Here is a 16,175-nt window from a genome sequence, read left to right on the forward strand (position 1 = left end):
ATTTTAACAGATGTTGTGAAAATGAAAATATTAAATATATTTTCGGAAATTATTAAATATATTTTATGAAATTGACAACTTACGTGAACGGGCGATTACGTGTACCTTTGCTGGCTGCTGGATTCAAAGAGGACGAGCCTCTTTGCGACATGAGCAGATGAACCCGAGATACAGCTCCTTCGTTGGGTTTCCCGGCAACAAAGTTGCTATACCGCGGGCTCACAGCGGTAAAAGTCTAAGATACATGCGTACTACCACTCACATATGCCCGTGTGTATTAGTGATCACAAGCATATGTGGATGGTAGTAAACGAAGGAAAATAACTAAGAAAATTATGTTACGAGGGAGGGGAGATATATTTCAAGTAAGTTTTAATTCGATATGGGAAAAGCCATTTTCTGGGAAACCTAACATCATTTTCCCATATCTGTACAAATCCATTCATTCATTTTCATTACTGGTGCTACAAAATTTGCATCGTTGAATCTGTTATATTGTAGGATTTGCTTTAATATAATTTGAATTAATAAAAAGCTATTATTTACAGGATATCGAAAATTTGTCCCCATTATCGCCAGAGGTAATTTCGCGTCAGGCAACAATCAATATTGGCAGGATTGGACACGGTAAGTCTATTGTTATGAAAGCTATTTTCGGAGTTCAAGCGAAAAGCCATTTTTTTATGCAATGCCACGACAGCAGCAGCAACAACCTATCTGCCAATGCCACAACAGTGGGACTATTCACCACAACCTGGTCGACCTGGTTGGTTGCCCTCCCCAACCTCAACATCCAGGCTATCCTCTACAACAACCAAGTGCACCAGGTGGTTACATGGGTCAAATGATGCCACCAACACAACCCGGACAGGCGCCAATGCCCAGTCAGCCACGCATGCCGGGTCAACCCCCAATACCCGGACGTCATGGTTATAATGTATGCTAATACAACTAATATATTTCAAATATTACTGATGATTATTTTTGTATTATTTTCTTTTGCAACCACCTGCACCTGGTACTGGTATATATCAACAGCCGCAACAGTATCCCAACGCCGTTTAGATGCCGATCAGATGCCTTATCCGATAAGCGTTATCGTTGAATATCAAAATAGCGCTGGTGGTGCTTTTACTACCAATGAACAGGGTTTATTACCACCATTGGTGACCACAAAATATGTGGTACAAGATCAGGGTAACTCCTCGCCTCGTTACGTTAGGTATTGATATTCGAAATTAATTTTTTGTTTGGCAATTACATTGATCTTTTTCGTTTGCAGGCCTTTTTTTATTGCATACCTGCAACAGCTGATTTATTAAAAACAACCGCTTTGTCCTTTACACTTACCATCTCACCAATGGCACGTACGGTTGAGGGTGAATATGAGCCACCCATTGTAAATTTTGGTGAAATGGGTCCAATTAGATGTAATCGTTGCAAGGCTAATATGCAATTTGTAGATGCTGGTCGTCGTTTCCAATGTCTAATGTGTAAAATACAACAGATGGTAAAAAAAACTCTTTCACTTTTACTTGTGTTCATTGATCCATATTTTGTCTCAACAGTGCCAACTGAATATTTCCAACATTTGGGCCACACCGGACAGCGTGTCGATAAATATGAACGTCCTGAACTTGTATTGGGTACATGAGTTTTTGTGTAAAAAATATTTGGGTACCGATAGCTCTCAAGGTAGAACCTCAACTCATATCCAACATCAATGCCTCGCATTCAATTGTGGACGCTGTACGCTCTAAATTGGGTTCACACAGTATGGACAAACATATTATTGTAGGGCCACAATTTCAAATGATGTGGCAACCATTATGAAACTATTGGATATTGTGCATCCAGCCGTAAAACTCTAGTCGACATCGCCAAATCTCAAAATGCCGAGGTAAGTTTTATGTTATATTAGAATGTGTAGAATACAAATGTTTCTCTTATCAGGTCGGCGATGGCACCACTTCAGTAGTACTTTAAGCATGTGAAATCTTAAAACAAGTTAAGCCAAATGCTGAGGAAGGCGTGCATGCACGTATCGTCATTAAAGCTATACGCAAAGCATTACAATTATGCATGACCAAAATATGACATGGCTGAACATGTCGAAGCGCCAATCGAAGGAACAACAACGTGCTTTATTGGAAAAATGCGCTACCACAGCAATGTCCTCCAAACTTATTCATCAACAAAAAGATTTCTTTTCTAAAATGGTTGTGGACGCTGCACTTTTCTTTGGTAGATCCAACGTCATACAAAAAATATAAAATCGCAATTTTAAATATAGAATTGGAATTCAAGGCTGAGCGTGACAATGCTGAAGTACGTATTGATAATGTTCAAGAGTATCAGAAAATTGTTGATGCTGAATGGCGTATTCTGTACAATAAACGGGCCAAGTACGACGCCAATGTTGTGTTATCTAAACTACCAATTGGTGATGTTGGTACACAGTATTTTGCAAATCGCGAAATGTTCTGTTAGTGTACCAGAAGAAGATTTAAAACGTACAATGAAAGCTTGTGGTGGTGCTGTTATGACTACAGCTAATGATATTAATTCAAGTGTTTTGGGTCAATGTGATTACTTTGAAGAACGTCAAGTTGGTGGTGAACATTTCAACATTTTCCAAGGTTTGATAGTGGGTTTGACATTAATTTTATTGTTATAGTTTATAATTATTTAAAGGTTGCGTTAATGCTAGAACATGTACATTGATTTTACGTGGCAGTGCCGAACAATTTTTGGAAGAAACTGAGCTTCGTTACATGATGGTACAATGATTGTGCAGCGTACAATTAAACATGATTCTATTGTTGCTGGTAAGTCAAAATACAACTTGAAAAAAATGTAATCTTAAATTGTTAAGTAAAATTATGAAAAGATTGTGTCCAACTACGGAAGAAAAAATTATAAAATGTGTGTCAGTGAAATGATAATTATTGCTTTTGGTTGCTAGTTTTGAGGCATCGTCTTCGAGTGCCTTCTGATGTTGTTGTTGTAGCAGTGCTTCGCCCCATCCAATAGGTCTGACCAATCACAAATTGTCATCAATTTCCTCCAACGGGAGTCCGAGGAAACTTGCTGTTTCAACAGGGGTGGACCATAAAGGAGGAGTGTTTGAGGAGTTGGTTCCACATTACAATTGAAGAGATGGTTGGTATCATGTGAGGGCGCATTGCAAGCAGGGACATTTTGTATGTCGGGGTTGATTCTGGATAGGTAAGAGTTTAACCTGTTACAGTATCCAGATCGAAGTTGGACTAGAGTGACTCGCGTTTCCCTAGGGAGCGTGCGTTCCTCTTCTGCAATTTTAGGGTATTGTTCTTTGAGTACTGAATTCACCGGGAAATTCCTGACATAGAGGTCCGACGCCTATTTATGGAGTTCACCAAGGACCTGCTTGTGTTTCCTTGCTTCATACGGCTGAGTTCTCAGGTGTCGTATTTCCTCATAGTGCTTACGGAGGTGACTCCTTAAGACCCTGGGCGGTGTTGTCTCATTAATCAGATGTCTGTTGGGATGCCCAGCTTCCTGGGTATAGGAGACAACCCGTGGCGGTTCTGAGAGCAGTATTTTGGCAGGCCTGTAGCTTCTTCCAGTGGGTAATCTTCAGGCTTGGCGACCATATGGTGTAGGAAACAATAGTGACTCCTTCTGGTGGTGAAGATAGCTATTGATATGTAGAAGTTAAACAGAAGTAGGGATAGGACACCGGTTTGAATGTGAGTTTTTTTGAAGTTATTGCAAAAAAGCCTTAAGGATTTTTAATATCTTACGAGGTACCTTCGTACATGTTTCTGAGAATGAAGAATAAGACCTATTAAAACTAAATTTTCACCAGGACAATGCCGCTGAGACTTTGCTATACTTTAACATACAATACTTTACCCCTTTTTAGCACAACTATCATTTTTGATTTTATTAAATTTTAAAAATGTTTCTTCCTCTACATTCAGCATATCTTTTGCCAACACAGCACAGTGGCCACGAAGGGGTCAAAAGTGGCCATAATTCAAAATCTTATCGAAATAGCTTACAAATTGCTAACTTTAGATTTTTCATTTTTTGGTTTTAATTTTCTAAAATTTTGATAAAAAAATTTTTTTTTCGTAATTTTTTTTAATAACAATTTTTTGATTTAAATTTTTTTAAATTTTAAGTGAAACATTTTATTTGTTTGTAATTTTTTTTTAATTATATAAATTTTTTTTTTGTGTTCTTTTTTTGTTTTTGCTTTATTTTTTTTAAATTTTGAGTAAACACAAATTTTTTTTGTAAATTATTTATTTTGTTTGTTTTTTGCTAACTTAAGATTTTTCATTTTTTGGTTTTAATTTTTTTAAATTGTGAGTAAAAAAGTTCGTTTGTTTGTAATTTTTTTTAATTATATTTTTTTTTTTTGTTTTTTGCGAACTTCAGACTTTTTTTGTAACTTTTTTTAAATTATTTATTTTTTTTTTTTTGTTTTTAAATCTATAATTTTTAATTTTAAGTTAGTTTTATTTAAAGTTTGAGTTAAAAAAAATGTTTTTCCTATAAAAAAAAAGATTATCTGTGATGTGTTATTCGAGTTCATCATCTGACAGTACTACATCATCCAACATGCTTAAAGTTTGAAATAGTCAAATTTCGTCTACTTCTTCCTCATTTTCTTCCACAAATACAGCAGCTGATTTGGATTCAACTTCTGGTATACTGAGCAAATTGCGCACTTCTGTTGGAATTGACAAACATTGCTTACGTTTTAAACGCATTTTGAGACCAATACTTGATATTATTATATCAGATGTGTCCATTGCTCTGTTAAAAACATCCTCAATATTAGATTCTCTGTTATGCTTCCTGCTATGAGCTCGTCTGAAACTCTTGTAGTCCTTATTTCGGACTTCAGAAGCTTCTTCCCCTAAAACACCAACAGGTAGTATACTTGTACTAATAATATCAGCACCATGCAGAAGCAGTTTATGCAATGTTGATGGCATAGGGTACCAAGGATAGAGATTTACATATTTCTGAGCAGCAGAGTCACAAACGCTTTGAAATTTCATAGGATCTACTGGAAGATGAATTGAAATCGCGATCAAAATTGTCTTTATCTCTTTCAATAACTCAAAGTCAATTCCAAGACATTGACTTAGTATATCTAGATTTTCAAAAGCTTTCCGGGCAGTGTTACCGTCAATGGTATTTCCAGAACCTTCTACTTTTGGCTTCTCCACAATAAGTCCTAATTTAGATCTAAACTTTTCCTGGATGTATTTCTTTCTTTCTGCAAATATTGATTTTTGATCAGAGGTACGCATTTGTCATATGTTAATTTCCAGCCTATATGAGATTTTTAAAAATCAGCCGAAAACGTTAATCCACGCATGTAATGGGCTAATTCCATAGACAAAGGATTTTGGGTTAGGTAAAAAAACTCCTTTTAGCTTATTGAAAGATCGTTAAATAATTTGGGTGTGGCATGACAGACAGGACATGTTTGCATACTTTTAGTACCCATAATGATACTGAGCATCTTGCCATCTATTAGAGTCAGGAAAAAAGAGAAATGTATTGAAATTTTCCTATGATCATCCACAGCACCTGAAAACTTTCTTACTTGTCGATTTGATCCTCTATATTCAACTTTTGCCTTAGGATGACTTCCGCTGATTTAGAAACATTTTCCAAAGGTCGACAAAATCTGGCTGATTGTGGTGATCTGTTATTCCACAAAACATTATTATTTACGGTTAACATTCGTTGTGGAATGAGCGTAGTTGCAAACCAATTTTGGTCAGTTGGCTTCTAAAGGTTTTCACCAGGAATTGACTTATAATGTTGTTTATAAGCTGAATGACCAGAACTGCCATCAAATCCCCATGAACATATTAAAACAGCAGTCGATTCCATAGCGCCGTTTGCAATCATATCATGTATAATAACATCCTTCTGCAATTCAACAATTCTCTTTGCTGTGTGGTTTAACAAGGCTTGTAGTGACACCTCAATTCTGTTCTCAGAAATAGAGATGTATTCTTTAGATCCCTTACATCATTATATGGTGGCCAGATATCGGCACCACTTGATTTGGATTCTAAACGCATATTTGTGTATACGCTCTTAGTAAGATTATTGTTCAATAAAAAGGCTAAAGCTTCTTCAGTGGTTTTTGCTTGGATTGAACTTTCAAACAATTTTCGAACTTTTCTTGGTTGCTCAATATTTTTTAAAACAAAACTTATGACTGAATAAAAATCTTTGTTTCCACTTCTACTTGCTGACTGGCGACATGCTATGAACAACGATTCTGGGCTATGTTTTTGATGCGAGTTAATTTTTGAAACTTCACGTCGTTTCGATCGAGAAGATTTGTCATCAAATTTAAGACTCGGACGGCCAGGGCGAGGGCGAGAACCCTGCTTTTGTATTACACAATTTTCAATTTCCAGTTCAGGGATATTAAAATTGGAATTCAACCATTCTGCATGCTTTTGTTCGAATCGAGATTTTATTCTACATTCAGCGCTATATTTCACATTCCACTTACCATTTAGAGAGTTAATTGATAGTTTCAGTCTAGAAAGAAACTTATTGTCCACTTTGGAAATATCTATATTTTTTTTTCTGAAAAATATAGTTCATGACTAAATTAATATATTTTAAATCATCTAACTGCTGAAGAATTTCCCTTTTAGTAAATTCTGCCATATTTACGTAAATGTACTTAATCGAAAGAAACAAAATCACGAATATTTAAAAAAATATGCTAAAAAAGCTGAGTTCAATGAAATGTATACTTGATATTAATTTAATTATTACTGCAATTCGGTAAACTAAAAGTTGACCATCAATTTTCGACAAACTCACGGCAATAATGTATTTCAAGGAAATAATGAATGTGAATTTGAATCAACTCGACCAAAATTGCTCAGACGGGAGTAGCGCCAGTTAAAAAAAAAAAAAATGAACAAGATCATCGTAAAGTATATTAAATGAAGAATGTATTTTATGTTAAGCGTTTGTGATAGGAGGTGGTACGTAGGAGTACAGGCAAACGATATGGTAGTTAGTAATTTATTTATTACGGCTTAAAGCCTAATTCAAGATACAAATAGTACTATTCTATCTTATAGGTAGAGTTTTATAAAATTCATATAATTTTGCCTTAAAAACTAAGATTTCATTGCAATTTTTAATTTCCAATGGGAGCTCGTTGTAATCCTTTAGGCCTTTTTTAAAAAATGTTTTGCTTATCTATTTCTGTTCGAAAAAATGGCAATTTAAAATTATGTATATTTCTAGTATTTATATTGTGCGTTTTCTCCACTAGAACTACGTTACTAATTAAATATTCAGGTACATTTCCATGTTTTATATTAAATATCAATTTCATGGTATGAAAATAATTTGTTTGCTTGACACTCAACCAGTTCAACTTTTTTAACATATCAGCCGTTCTAGCATCTCTACGTTTTTTAAGAATAAACCTCATACATCTATTTTGAAGCTTTTGTAGCTTATCAATTTCTTTGTCCGCTATTATGAATAATATCTACGGGCAATACACAAAATGTGGTTCAATAATAGATTTATAAATAATTATTTTATATTTTTCTTGTATATACTTGGTAGATCTCTGTACAACACCAATCTTTTTCGCGACTTTCGCTACTGTGTAGTTTATATGTTCTTCAAATTTAAGTTTGTTATCAATTATAATCCCTAAATATTTTATGCTATTAACTTTTTGTATGCTTTCATTATTTATTTTTAGCCCACTTAAGTCCTCATCATTAAAATTTTTTGTTTGTTATGACCATATATTTGGTGTTGTTTATATTAAGCTTTAGCCTATTCGCACATAGCCATGTGTATAAATTGTTGAGATCATTTTGCATTTTTAATACCGCAGTAGTAATATTATTATCACTGATCATAAGTAATGCATCATCCGCAATTAGTTTGATATCACAGTCTTGTATCGCATTAACTATATCATTTAAGCCTATGGGCACTTCCAATACATCAGATATCGCTGTTTTTATAACTGTTCGTTGTTTCCTATATTTTAAATAACTGCGGAACCAAGCAAGCTCTATGTCCTTAATACCAATTTGTTGAAGTTTCTTGATAAGGATTTCCCTATCTACCGTTTCGAAGGCTCTTTTAAGGTCAAGAAAGACAGCAATCACCACCTTCTTATAATTAGATCATCTCTCCACTCCGATATCACAAAGTTAAGAGCTGTTTCACACGAATGTTTTTTCCCAAAACCCGACTGTTGATTGACAAGTATTTTGTTTGAGTATAGATATTTTACCAATTGATTCTTAACATAAACTTCAAGGATTTTAGCGTCACTTGGTATGGTGTTTATGGGTCTAAGCTCTCCTGGCTGTATTGTCTTTTTAATTTTTTCAACTGGAATCACCGTTGACATTTTCCACTTTTCTGGTGCAATACCATCTTCCAAACTGCTATTAATTATTTGGGCATAGAAAAACCCTGTATACACTATAGAATCCTTCATTACGCCATCCGACAGAATGTTCCTGCCACATATTTTGTATTTAAACTCTTGCAGGATTTTTATAACTTCATCAGTCGTTATTTTAGGAAACTTAAATTCAGAATTGGCTTGACTACCACTGAGTGCTATATCGAAATATTCTATATTGTTATTTATTTCTATCACACTATTTATAAAAAATTTGTTAAGGCCATTTGCCAAGGCAAGTTCATCTTCTACCAATATACCATCGATTACCGCTTTATTAATACCATCGTTATCCCGCGCCAAGCACACCGTCGATTTAAGGTACTTCCACATATCTTTGGCGTTGTTTTCATTCATTATAACTTTATTTTCTATGTATTTAATTGTCTTTATTTTAACTAGGTTTTTATACATTTTATTAATATTTTTGTATTCTTCCCACAGTCCTGTCTGTATAACACATGTATACAAATCAAATTTATGTTTATTTATTTGTGCAAGTTCTCTATCGTACCACTTATTCATTAGTTTTATATGTACTTCTTTTTCATAGGTTAAGTTTTCCATTGCTTGCGTTAAAATGTGGTTCACTAGTTCACTTTATCATCTATTAATAAATTTTCATTGAAAGTAAAATTAAAGGACCTAAGTAGGTTTAATAATATATTTATCCCAAGCAATTATTTTCTTAATCACTCTCATCTTATATGATTTAGATATTTGTACATTATTGTTTCATGATCAGAAACTCTGTATGCTTGCAAAGATTTACACTTTATTTCTTCAGAATTTGAATATATGAGATCAATTTTAGATTCAGTTGTATCCGTTATTCGTGTATTAAAATCCACTTTTTGAACCATACCCATCACGGAAAATATTTCATTCAGTTTTGTACTGTATGTTGATATGTGATTCATGTTATTATTAAAATCACCAACTAGTATATTGTGGTTACTTTTTTCATATTTATCAATTATTATTTCATTTAAATAGTCTAGGAAGGCTGCACTTGCATTGTATGTGATATAGTTTCACGTTCCGTCAATAATTCGGATAAGTTTCGTGTGCCCAGGACGTTTCGTAATGTTGTGACCGCCAGTAAACGGGTGGAGTGACTATAATTAGATACTTGTATGACGGCTTTAAGAGGATCACTGATACGATAATATACAACTGCATCTACTGTGACGGTTACGGAATCCTTCGATAGTACTTCTTGTGGCGGCACATCAAATGAAACGGTGCGCAAATCCACTTTGCAGTAATCATCGACGCAGGGTAATACGAAGAAGACACCAGGACCGCGTGCCCCACCACTACGTAAACGGCCCATACGAAAGATCACAGAACGCTCATACTCTGAGACGACTTTGAAGCATACAAAAATTGATATGGGGAAGGTAAGTATCATAATTATAATGGAAAGCAATGTTGCTATTATTTCCACACAACCCATTTCGTCATTCTCTGCTGTCTGATCCCGAAAATACCCCGACGGGATCCCGAACGGATCCCGAAACCCATACAGAAATGATGCCGGAAAGGTCCCTAAATTATCGCGAAATAGTACCGAAATGATCCCGGAATAGTCCCGAAAATATCCAAAAATAACCCCGACGGGATCCCGGACGGATCCCGAAAACCATCCAAAAATGATCCCGGGAGGGCCTCGATATGATCCCAACGGGATTACAAATAAAGCGAAGCTAATTGTAGAACTATTTTAATAAGGCAGCAGGCGCGTTGGAGTGAATGAAGAGTTACAAAGAAACATACAGGTAAAGCTAATAAAAGCGTGCTAATAAAAACAATTGAAGGAGGGCGGATGCCGGAAGGGTCCCCAAATGATCCCGAAATAAAACAGAAAAAGTCACGAAACGACCCCTAAAGGATCCCCAAATGATCCCGTATTAGCCCCGAAAAAGTCCCACAATGACCCTGACGGGATCCCGAAAGGATTCCGAAAACAATACAGAAATGATGCCGGAAAGGTCCTCAAATGATCCCTTAATAGTCCCGAAATGACCGTGACGGGATCCCGACAACTATCCAGAAATGATGCCGAAAGGGTCCGCAAATGATCCCGTATTAGCCGAAAAAAAGTCCCGAAAGGACCACGACGGGATCCCGGACGAATCCCAAAAACCATCCAGAAATGATGCCGGTAGGTATCCCAAATTATCCCGAAATAGTCCCGAAATGACCCGGACGAGATCCCGGACGGATCCCGAAAACCATCCAGAAATGATGCCGGAAGAGCCCCCAAATGATCCCGAAAAAGTCCCCAAATGACCCCGACGATATCCCGGACGGATCCCGAAAACCATCCAGAAATGATGCCGGAAGAGCCCCCAAATGATCCCGAAAAAGTCCCCATATGACCCCGACGACATCCCGCACGGATCCCGAAAACCATCCAGAAATGATGCCGGAAGGGTCGCGAAATAGTCCCGAAATGATTCCGGAATAGTGCCGAAAATGTTCCAAAATAACCCCGACGGGATCCCGGACGGATCCCGTAAACTATACAGAAATGATCCCGGAAGGGTCCCAAAATGATCCCAAAATAGTCCCGAAAAGTCCCGAAATTACCCCGGCGTAATCCCGGACCGATCCCGAAAACCATCCAGAAATGATCCCGGAAGGGTCTCGATATGACCCTTACGGGATTACAAATAAGGTGAAGCTAATTATAAAACCATGTTAATAACGCAGCAGGCGCATTGGAGCGAATAAAAAGTTAGATAGAAACATACAGGTAAAGCTAATAAAAGCGTGCTAATAAAAACAATTGATGGAGGGCGGATGGCGGGAGTAGAGGAGAGGACCACTGATCGTTCCTCCAAAATTGTCTAGATTTCGTTCTGTATGTACCAGATACCAAAAACTATTGATTTAGGAGAAAATTTAGATTGAGTTATAACAATTTATGGATTTTACACCAGAGGGGGAGATAAAGGGGGGCGGGCGGAGGGTGTCACTGCTTACTTTGTAAGCCCTCGACTTATTTGACCCCTTGAGTCTGTGATATTGGTGAAGGCCAGTATACGTAAAGTTATAATGTGTAAAAATTATGAAAAATAATTTCTCGAAGGGGTCGTGGGACCCCCACCCCTCTTTCCATGTTCGAAAAAAATTTCGCTAGTAGACTACTGTCTGTGTCCCAAATTTCATCAAAATCCGTGTAGCCATTCTGGCGTGATTCAGTCGCAAAAACGAAAAAATATAATAATTAAATTATAACTGTTCCTAGGGGCGGGGACCACGCCCCTTTTGAAAAATATATAGCTAGTAGATCCTTCTAGACTATTGGCTATATGTGTGCAAAATTTCATCCAAATCGGTCCAGCCGTTCTTGCGTTATTGAGTCACAAAGACAAACGTCTGGACAAACATCCAAACATCCAAACATCTTAACATCCAAACTTTCCCATTTATAATATATATTAGATATTAGATTAGACTAGCCTTTACCCGCGGCCCCGTCCGCAAGGAGAAAATGAGATATATGGGCTATTCACGTTAGCCTGCTTATCAAGTTGTCTACTTAAAAATTTTTTTCTATCTAATGCATTTTATTTTTGTAATTGAGTAAAAAAGAGAACTAAATGAGCTGATAACCTGATATGTTCCCCAAATGATCCCGAAATGATCCAGAAAAAGCCACGAAATGATCCCGACGCTATCGCGGACGGATACCGAAAGCCATCCAGAAACGCCCCGGAAGGGTCTCCAAAAGTTCCCGTAATAGTCCCAAAAAAACCCGAAATGACAACGACACGATTCTAGACTTATCCAGAGAACCACACAGAAATGTTTCCTGAAGGGTACCAAAGTGATCCCGAAAAAGTTCCGAAATTACCCTGACGGGCTCCCGGACGAATCTCAAAAACCATCCAGGAAGGGCTCCTAAATTATCAAGATCGCGACAACCATAGAGAAATGATTCCGGAAGGGTCATAAAATGGTCCCGAAATAGTCCGAAAATGGCTCCGATGGGATCCCGCACGGATCCAGATGTGATCCCGGAAGGGTTCCAAAACTATCCCGAAAAAGTAACAAAAAAAAATCTCAAAATTACTCCTCCGGCATCCTGTACGGATCCAGAAATGACCTCGGAAGGGTTCCCAAATGATCCCAACATGGTCCCGAAATGACCCTGATGGATCCGGCAAACGATCAATAATTGATGCCGGAAGGGTCCCCAAATGATCCCGAAATAATACAGAAAGTCATGGAATGACCCCTAACGGGTCCCCAAATGATCCCGTATTAGCCCCGAAATGACCCCGACGGGATACCGGACGGATACCGAAAACCATCCAGAAATGATGCCGCTAGGTACCACAAATGATCCCGAAATGACCCCGTCGCGATCTCGTCGGGATCTACAGTATTTATACAGAAACTTTTCTGTTTTGGCGGCCACATGAAAATTTTCAACTTAACTATTGTATAATAATAAAAGTAGAAAATGAAATTTCAAACTTACCAAAACTTCACAAAAATGGTATAAAATGCAGTAAATTGGCAAAAAAAAATCAAAAACGGTTTTACGACGCTCTAATGAACGAACTATCGAGCTGGAAAAAACAGAAATTAGTTTTATATTTATAAAAGTAGATAATGAAGTTTTAAACTTACCAAAACTTCACAAAAATGGTATAAAATGCAGTAAATTGGCAAAAAAATCAAAAACTGTTTACGACGCTCTTATGAACGATGTATCGAGCTGAAAAAAAACAGAAATTAGTTTTATATTTATAAAAGTAGAAAATGAAATTTCAAACTTACCAAAACTTCACAAAAATGGTATAAAATCCCTGTAAATTGGTAACGAAATGAACAATGATTTACGACGCTTTAATGAACGATGTATCGAGCTGGAAAAAAAACAGAAATTAGTTTTATATTTATAAAAATGTGGTAAAAGTCTAGTTGAGGGGTCGACAGCTAATACGCTACCAAAAACATCGAGAGAGGTGTCAAACGACGCGTCTTGACATTAGTATTAATAATCCGAAGGAGGAAAATACAAATTTTAACTCGTTCAAAAGATATTAATGAAAAACCGAAAAAAGACCCGCGGGTACCTCCGGGTAAAAGTCTAGTTGAGGGGTCGACTGCTAATACGCGTCCAAAAATATCGAGGGAGGTGTCAAACGACGCGTCTTGACATCAGTATTAATAACCCGAAGGCGGAAAATAAAAATTGCAATTCGTTCAAAAGATATTAACGAAAAACCGAAAAAATACCCGCGGGTACCTCCGGGTAATAGTCTAGTTGAGGGGTCGACTGCTAATACGCTACCAAAAATATCGAGTGAGGTGTCAAAAGACGCGTCTTGACATCAATATTAATAATCCGAAGGCGGAAAATAAAAATGTTAACTCGTTCAAAAGATATTCACGAAAAACCGAAAAAAGACCCGCGGGTACCTCCGGGTAATAGTCTAGTTGAGGGGTCGACTGCTAATACGCTACCAAAAATTTCGAGTGAGGTGTCAAAAGACGCGTATTAATCTCAAGAACAATATCCCGAAGTCGGAAAAGAAAAATTTTATCTCTGTCCGGAGATATTTGCAGTTGAGGTTGGCGATTTCCACGTGGTTGTTGTTGTGTTTGTACCCACAAAAAAAATTGTGCATCACCGTGGCGGTAGCCACGGTTATACCACACACCCGGACTTGGTTTGGCGTAGCCCAGGGTTATTTTTTATAAGCGCGGCCATAGGCCGCCAACGCAGAAAGGTGTTCTGCGCAAAAATAAAATGGATGCCACCCCCGGTTTCGGAAGTACCGGTCGCCGGTTTTTCGTTAATATCTTTTGAACGAGTTAAAATTTGGTAATAGTCTAGTTGGGGCGTCGACTGCTAATACGCTACCAAAAATATCGAGAGAGATGTCAAACGACGCGTCTTGAAATCAGTATTAATAATCCGAAGGCGGAGAATAAAAATTTTAACTCGTTCAAAAGATATTAACGAAAAACCGGAAAAAGACCCGTGGGTACCTCCGAAACCGGGGGTGGGATCCATGGTATTTTTGCGCAGAACACCTTTCTGCGTTGGCGGCCTTCGGCCGCGCTTTTAAAAAATAACCCTGGGCTACGCAATGCCAAGTCCGGGTGTGTGGTATAACCGTGGCTACCGCCACGGTGATGCACAATTTTTTTGGTGGGTACGAAAACAACAACAACCATATGAAAATCGCCAACTTCGGTAATAGTCTAGTTGAGGGGTCGACTGCTAATACGCTACCAAAAATATTGAGAGAGGTGTCAAAAGACGCGTATTAACCTCGAGAACAATAATCTGAAGGCGGAAAAGAAAAATTTTATCTCTGTCCGGAGATATTTGCAGTTGAAGTTGGCGATTTCCATGTGGTTGTTGTTGTGTTTGTACCCACCAAAAAAATTGTGCATCACCGTGGCGGTAGCCACGTAGCGTATTAGCAGTCGACCCCTCAACTAGACTATTACCCCAACTTCAACTACAAATATCTCCGGACATAGGTAAAATTTTTCTTTTCCGCCATCGGATTATTGTTCTCGAGATTGATACGCGTCTTTTGACACCTCTCTCTATATTTTTGGTAGCGTATTAGCAGTCGACCCCTCAACTAGACAATTACCAAAAATATTCTTAGAACTTACCATACAGACGTTGCGGTGATTTAATTCAAATTAATAGTACAAAGCTGTTAAAAGGCAACTTGACACTCCAATTTGAATACAAGCTGTCAACGAATGATGACCAAAGCATAGACGAAAAAACTCACCACTAACTAGTTTTTTTACGTAAAAATTGGTTAGCAAAATGGTGAGCAAGGTGGTTAACGTTAACCACGAAGAAGTCATTTCTTAAGCTGGAGACATTGGTGCTTTATCGGTAACCGTATCGGTAACCTTTTAACAGCTGATTCGACCAACCTTATGAGAATCAATGCAATCGATTATTGGTGCCGCTAAAGTCGTAACCGTATCGTAGCCAACCAATTGGGTTTTAGCTGGAGTCATTGGTGCCGTATGTCGTATCGCTGTATCCGTATCCCTAACGTAATCAGCTGTTTATCGTTACGACGGTAAACCAAACCCCAATTGGTAGGCTACGATACGGTTACGACTTTAGCGGCACCAATAATCGATTGCATTGATTCTCATAAGGTTGGTCGAATCAGCTGTTTAAAGGTTACCGATACGGTTACCGATAAAGCACCAATGTCTCCAGCTTTTGGTTTACCGTCGTAACGATAAACAGCTGATTACGTTAGGGATACGGATACAGCGATACGACATACGGCACCAATGACTCCGGCTTTAAGGTAAGCCCATTAGGCTGCACGACATGTAGCAGTAGCGGCGCTTTACAGTACGACATATTTTGGTAATTCACATTAAAGGCTTGATTTCCTAGGAAAGCGGTACCGCTTTCTTGCAAAGTCATGTTAACGTAATTATTCTTTGTCAAATTATATCCGTCATTATTTTTGACTGTCCAATATTGTTTATGTTTATAAAATTCAACATATCTTAATGCACTTCACCGTGTTATATTTATGGAAAACTCGCGCCGGTGATCGCGGAAACCACTTCAAGAATTTTTATGAAATCTGGTCAAGTCCGTTTTACTTGGTCCAAAATAGGCTACTCTATAATTTGTATCTCAATCCCAGAATCAACT

General features: G+C 37.5%; 1 protein-coding gene and 1 pseudogene across 1 annotated transcript; one reads left to right on the forward strand and one right to left on the reverse strand.

The window, feature by feature from the left end:
- The first annotated feature begins 259 nt into the window (after nucleotides 1-259).
- Nucleotides 260-3,218, forward strand: LOC137233523 (T-complex protein 1 subunit eta-like; annotated as a pseudogene).
- A 6,182-nt stretch (nucleotides 3,219-9,400) lies between these two features.
- On the reverse strand, nucleotides 9,401-15,938 carry LOC137254200 (band 7 protein AGAP004871-like). Its single transcript, XM_067791921.1, has 3 exons — nucleotides 15,793-15,938; nucleotides 12,987-13,077; nucleotides 9,401-9,968 (listed from the first exon to the last, which is right to left on the reverse strand). The coding sequence occupies exons 1-3, from the start codon at nucleotides 15,936-15,938 to the stop codon at nucleotides 9,489-9,491; spliced, it is 717 nt and encodes a 238-aa protein (XP_067648022.1). The 3' UTR covers nucleotides 9,401-9,488.
- Between the last annotated feature and the right edge of the window lie 237 nt (nucleotides 15,939-16,175).

This window comes from Eurosta solidaginis, chromosome 5, assembly GCF_040869045.1.
Source record: "Eurosta solidaginis isolate ZX-2024a chromosome 5, ASM4086904v1, whole genome shotgun sequence".
NCBI lineage: Eukaryota > Metazoa > Arthropoda > Insecta > Diptera > Tephritidae > Eurosta > Eurosta solidaginis.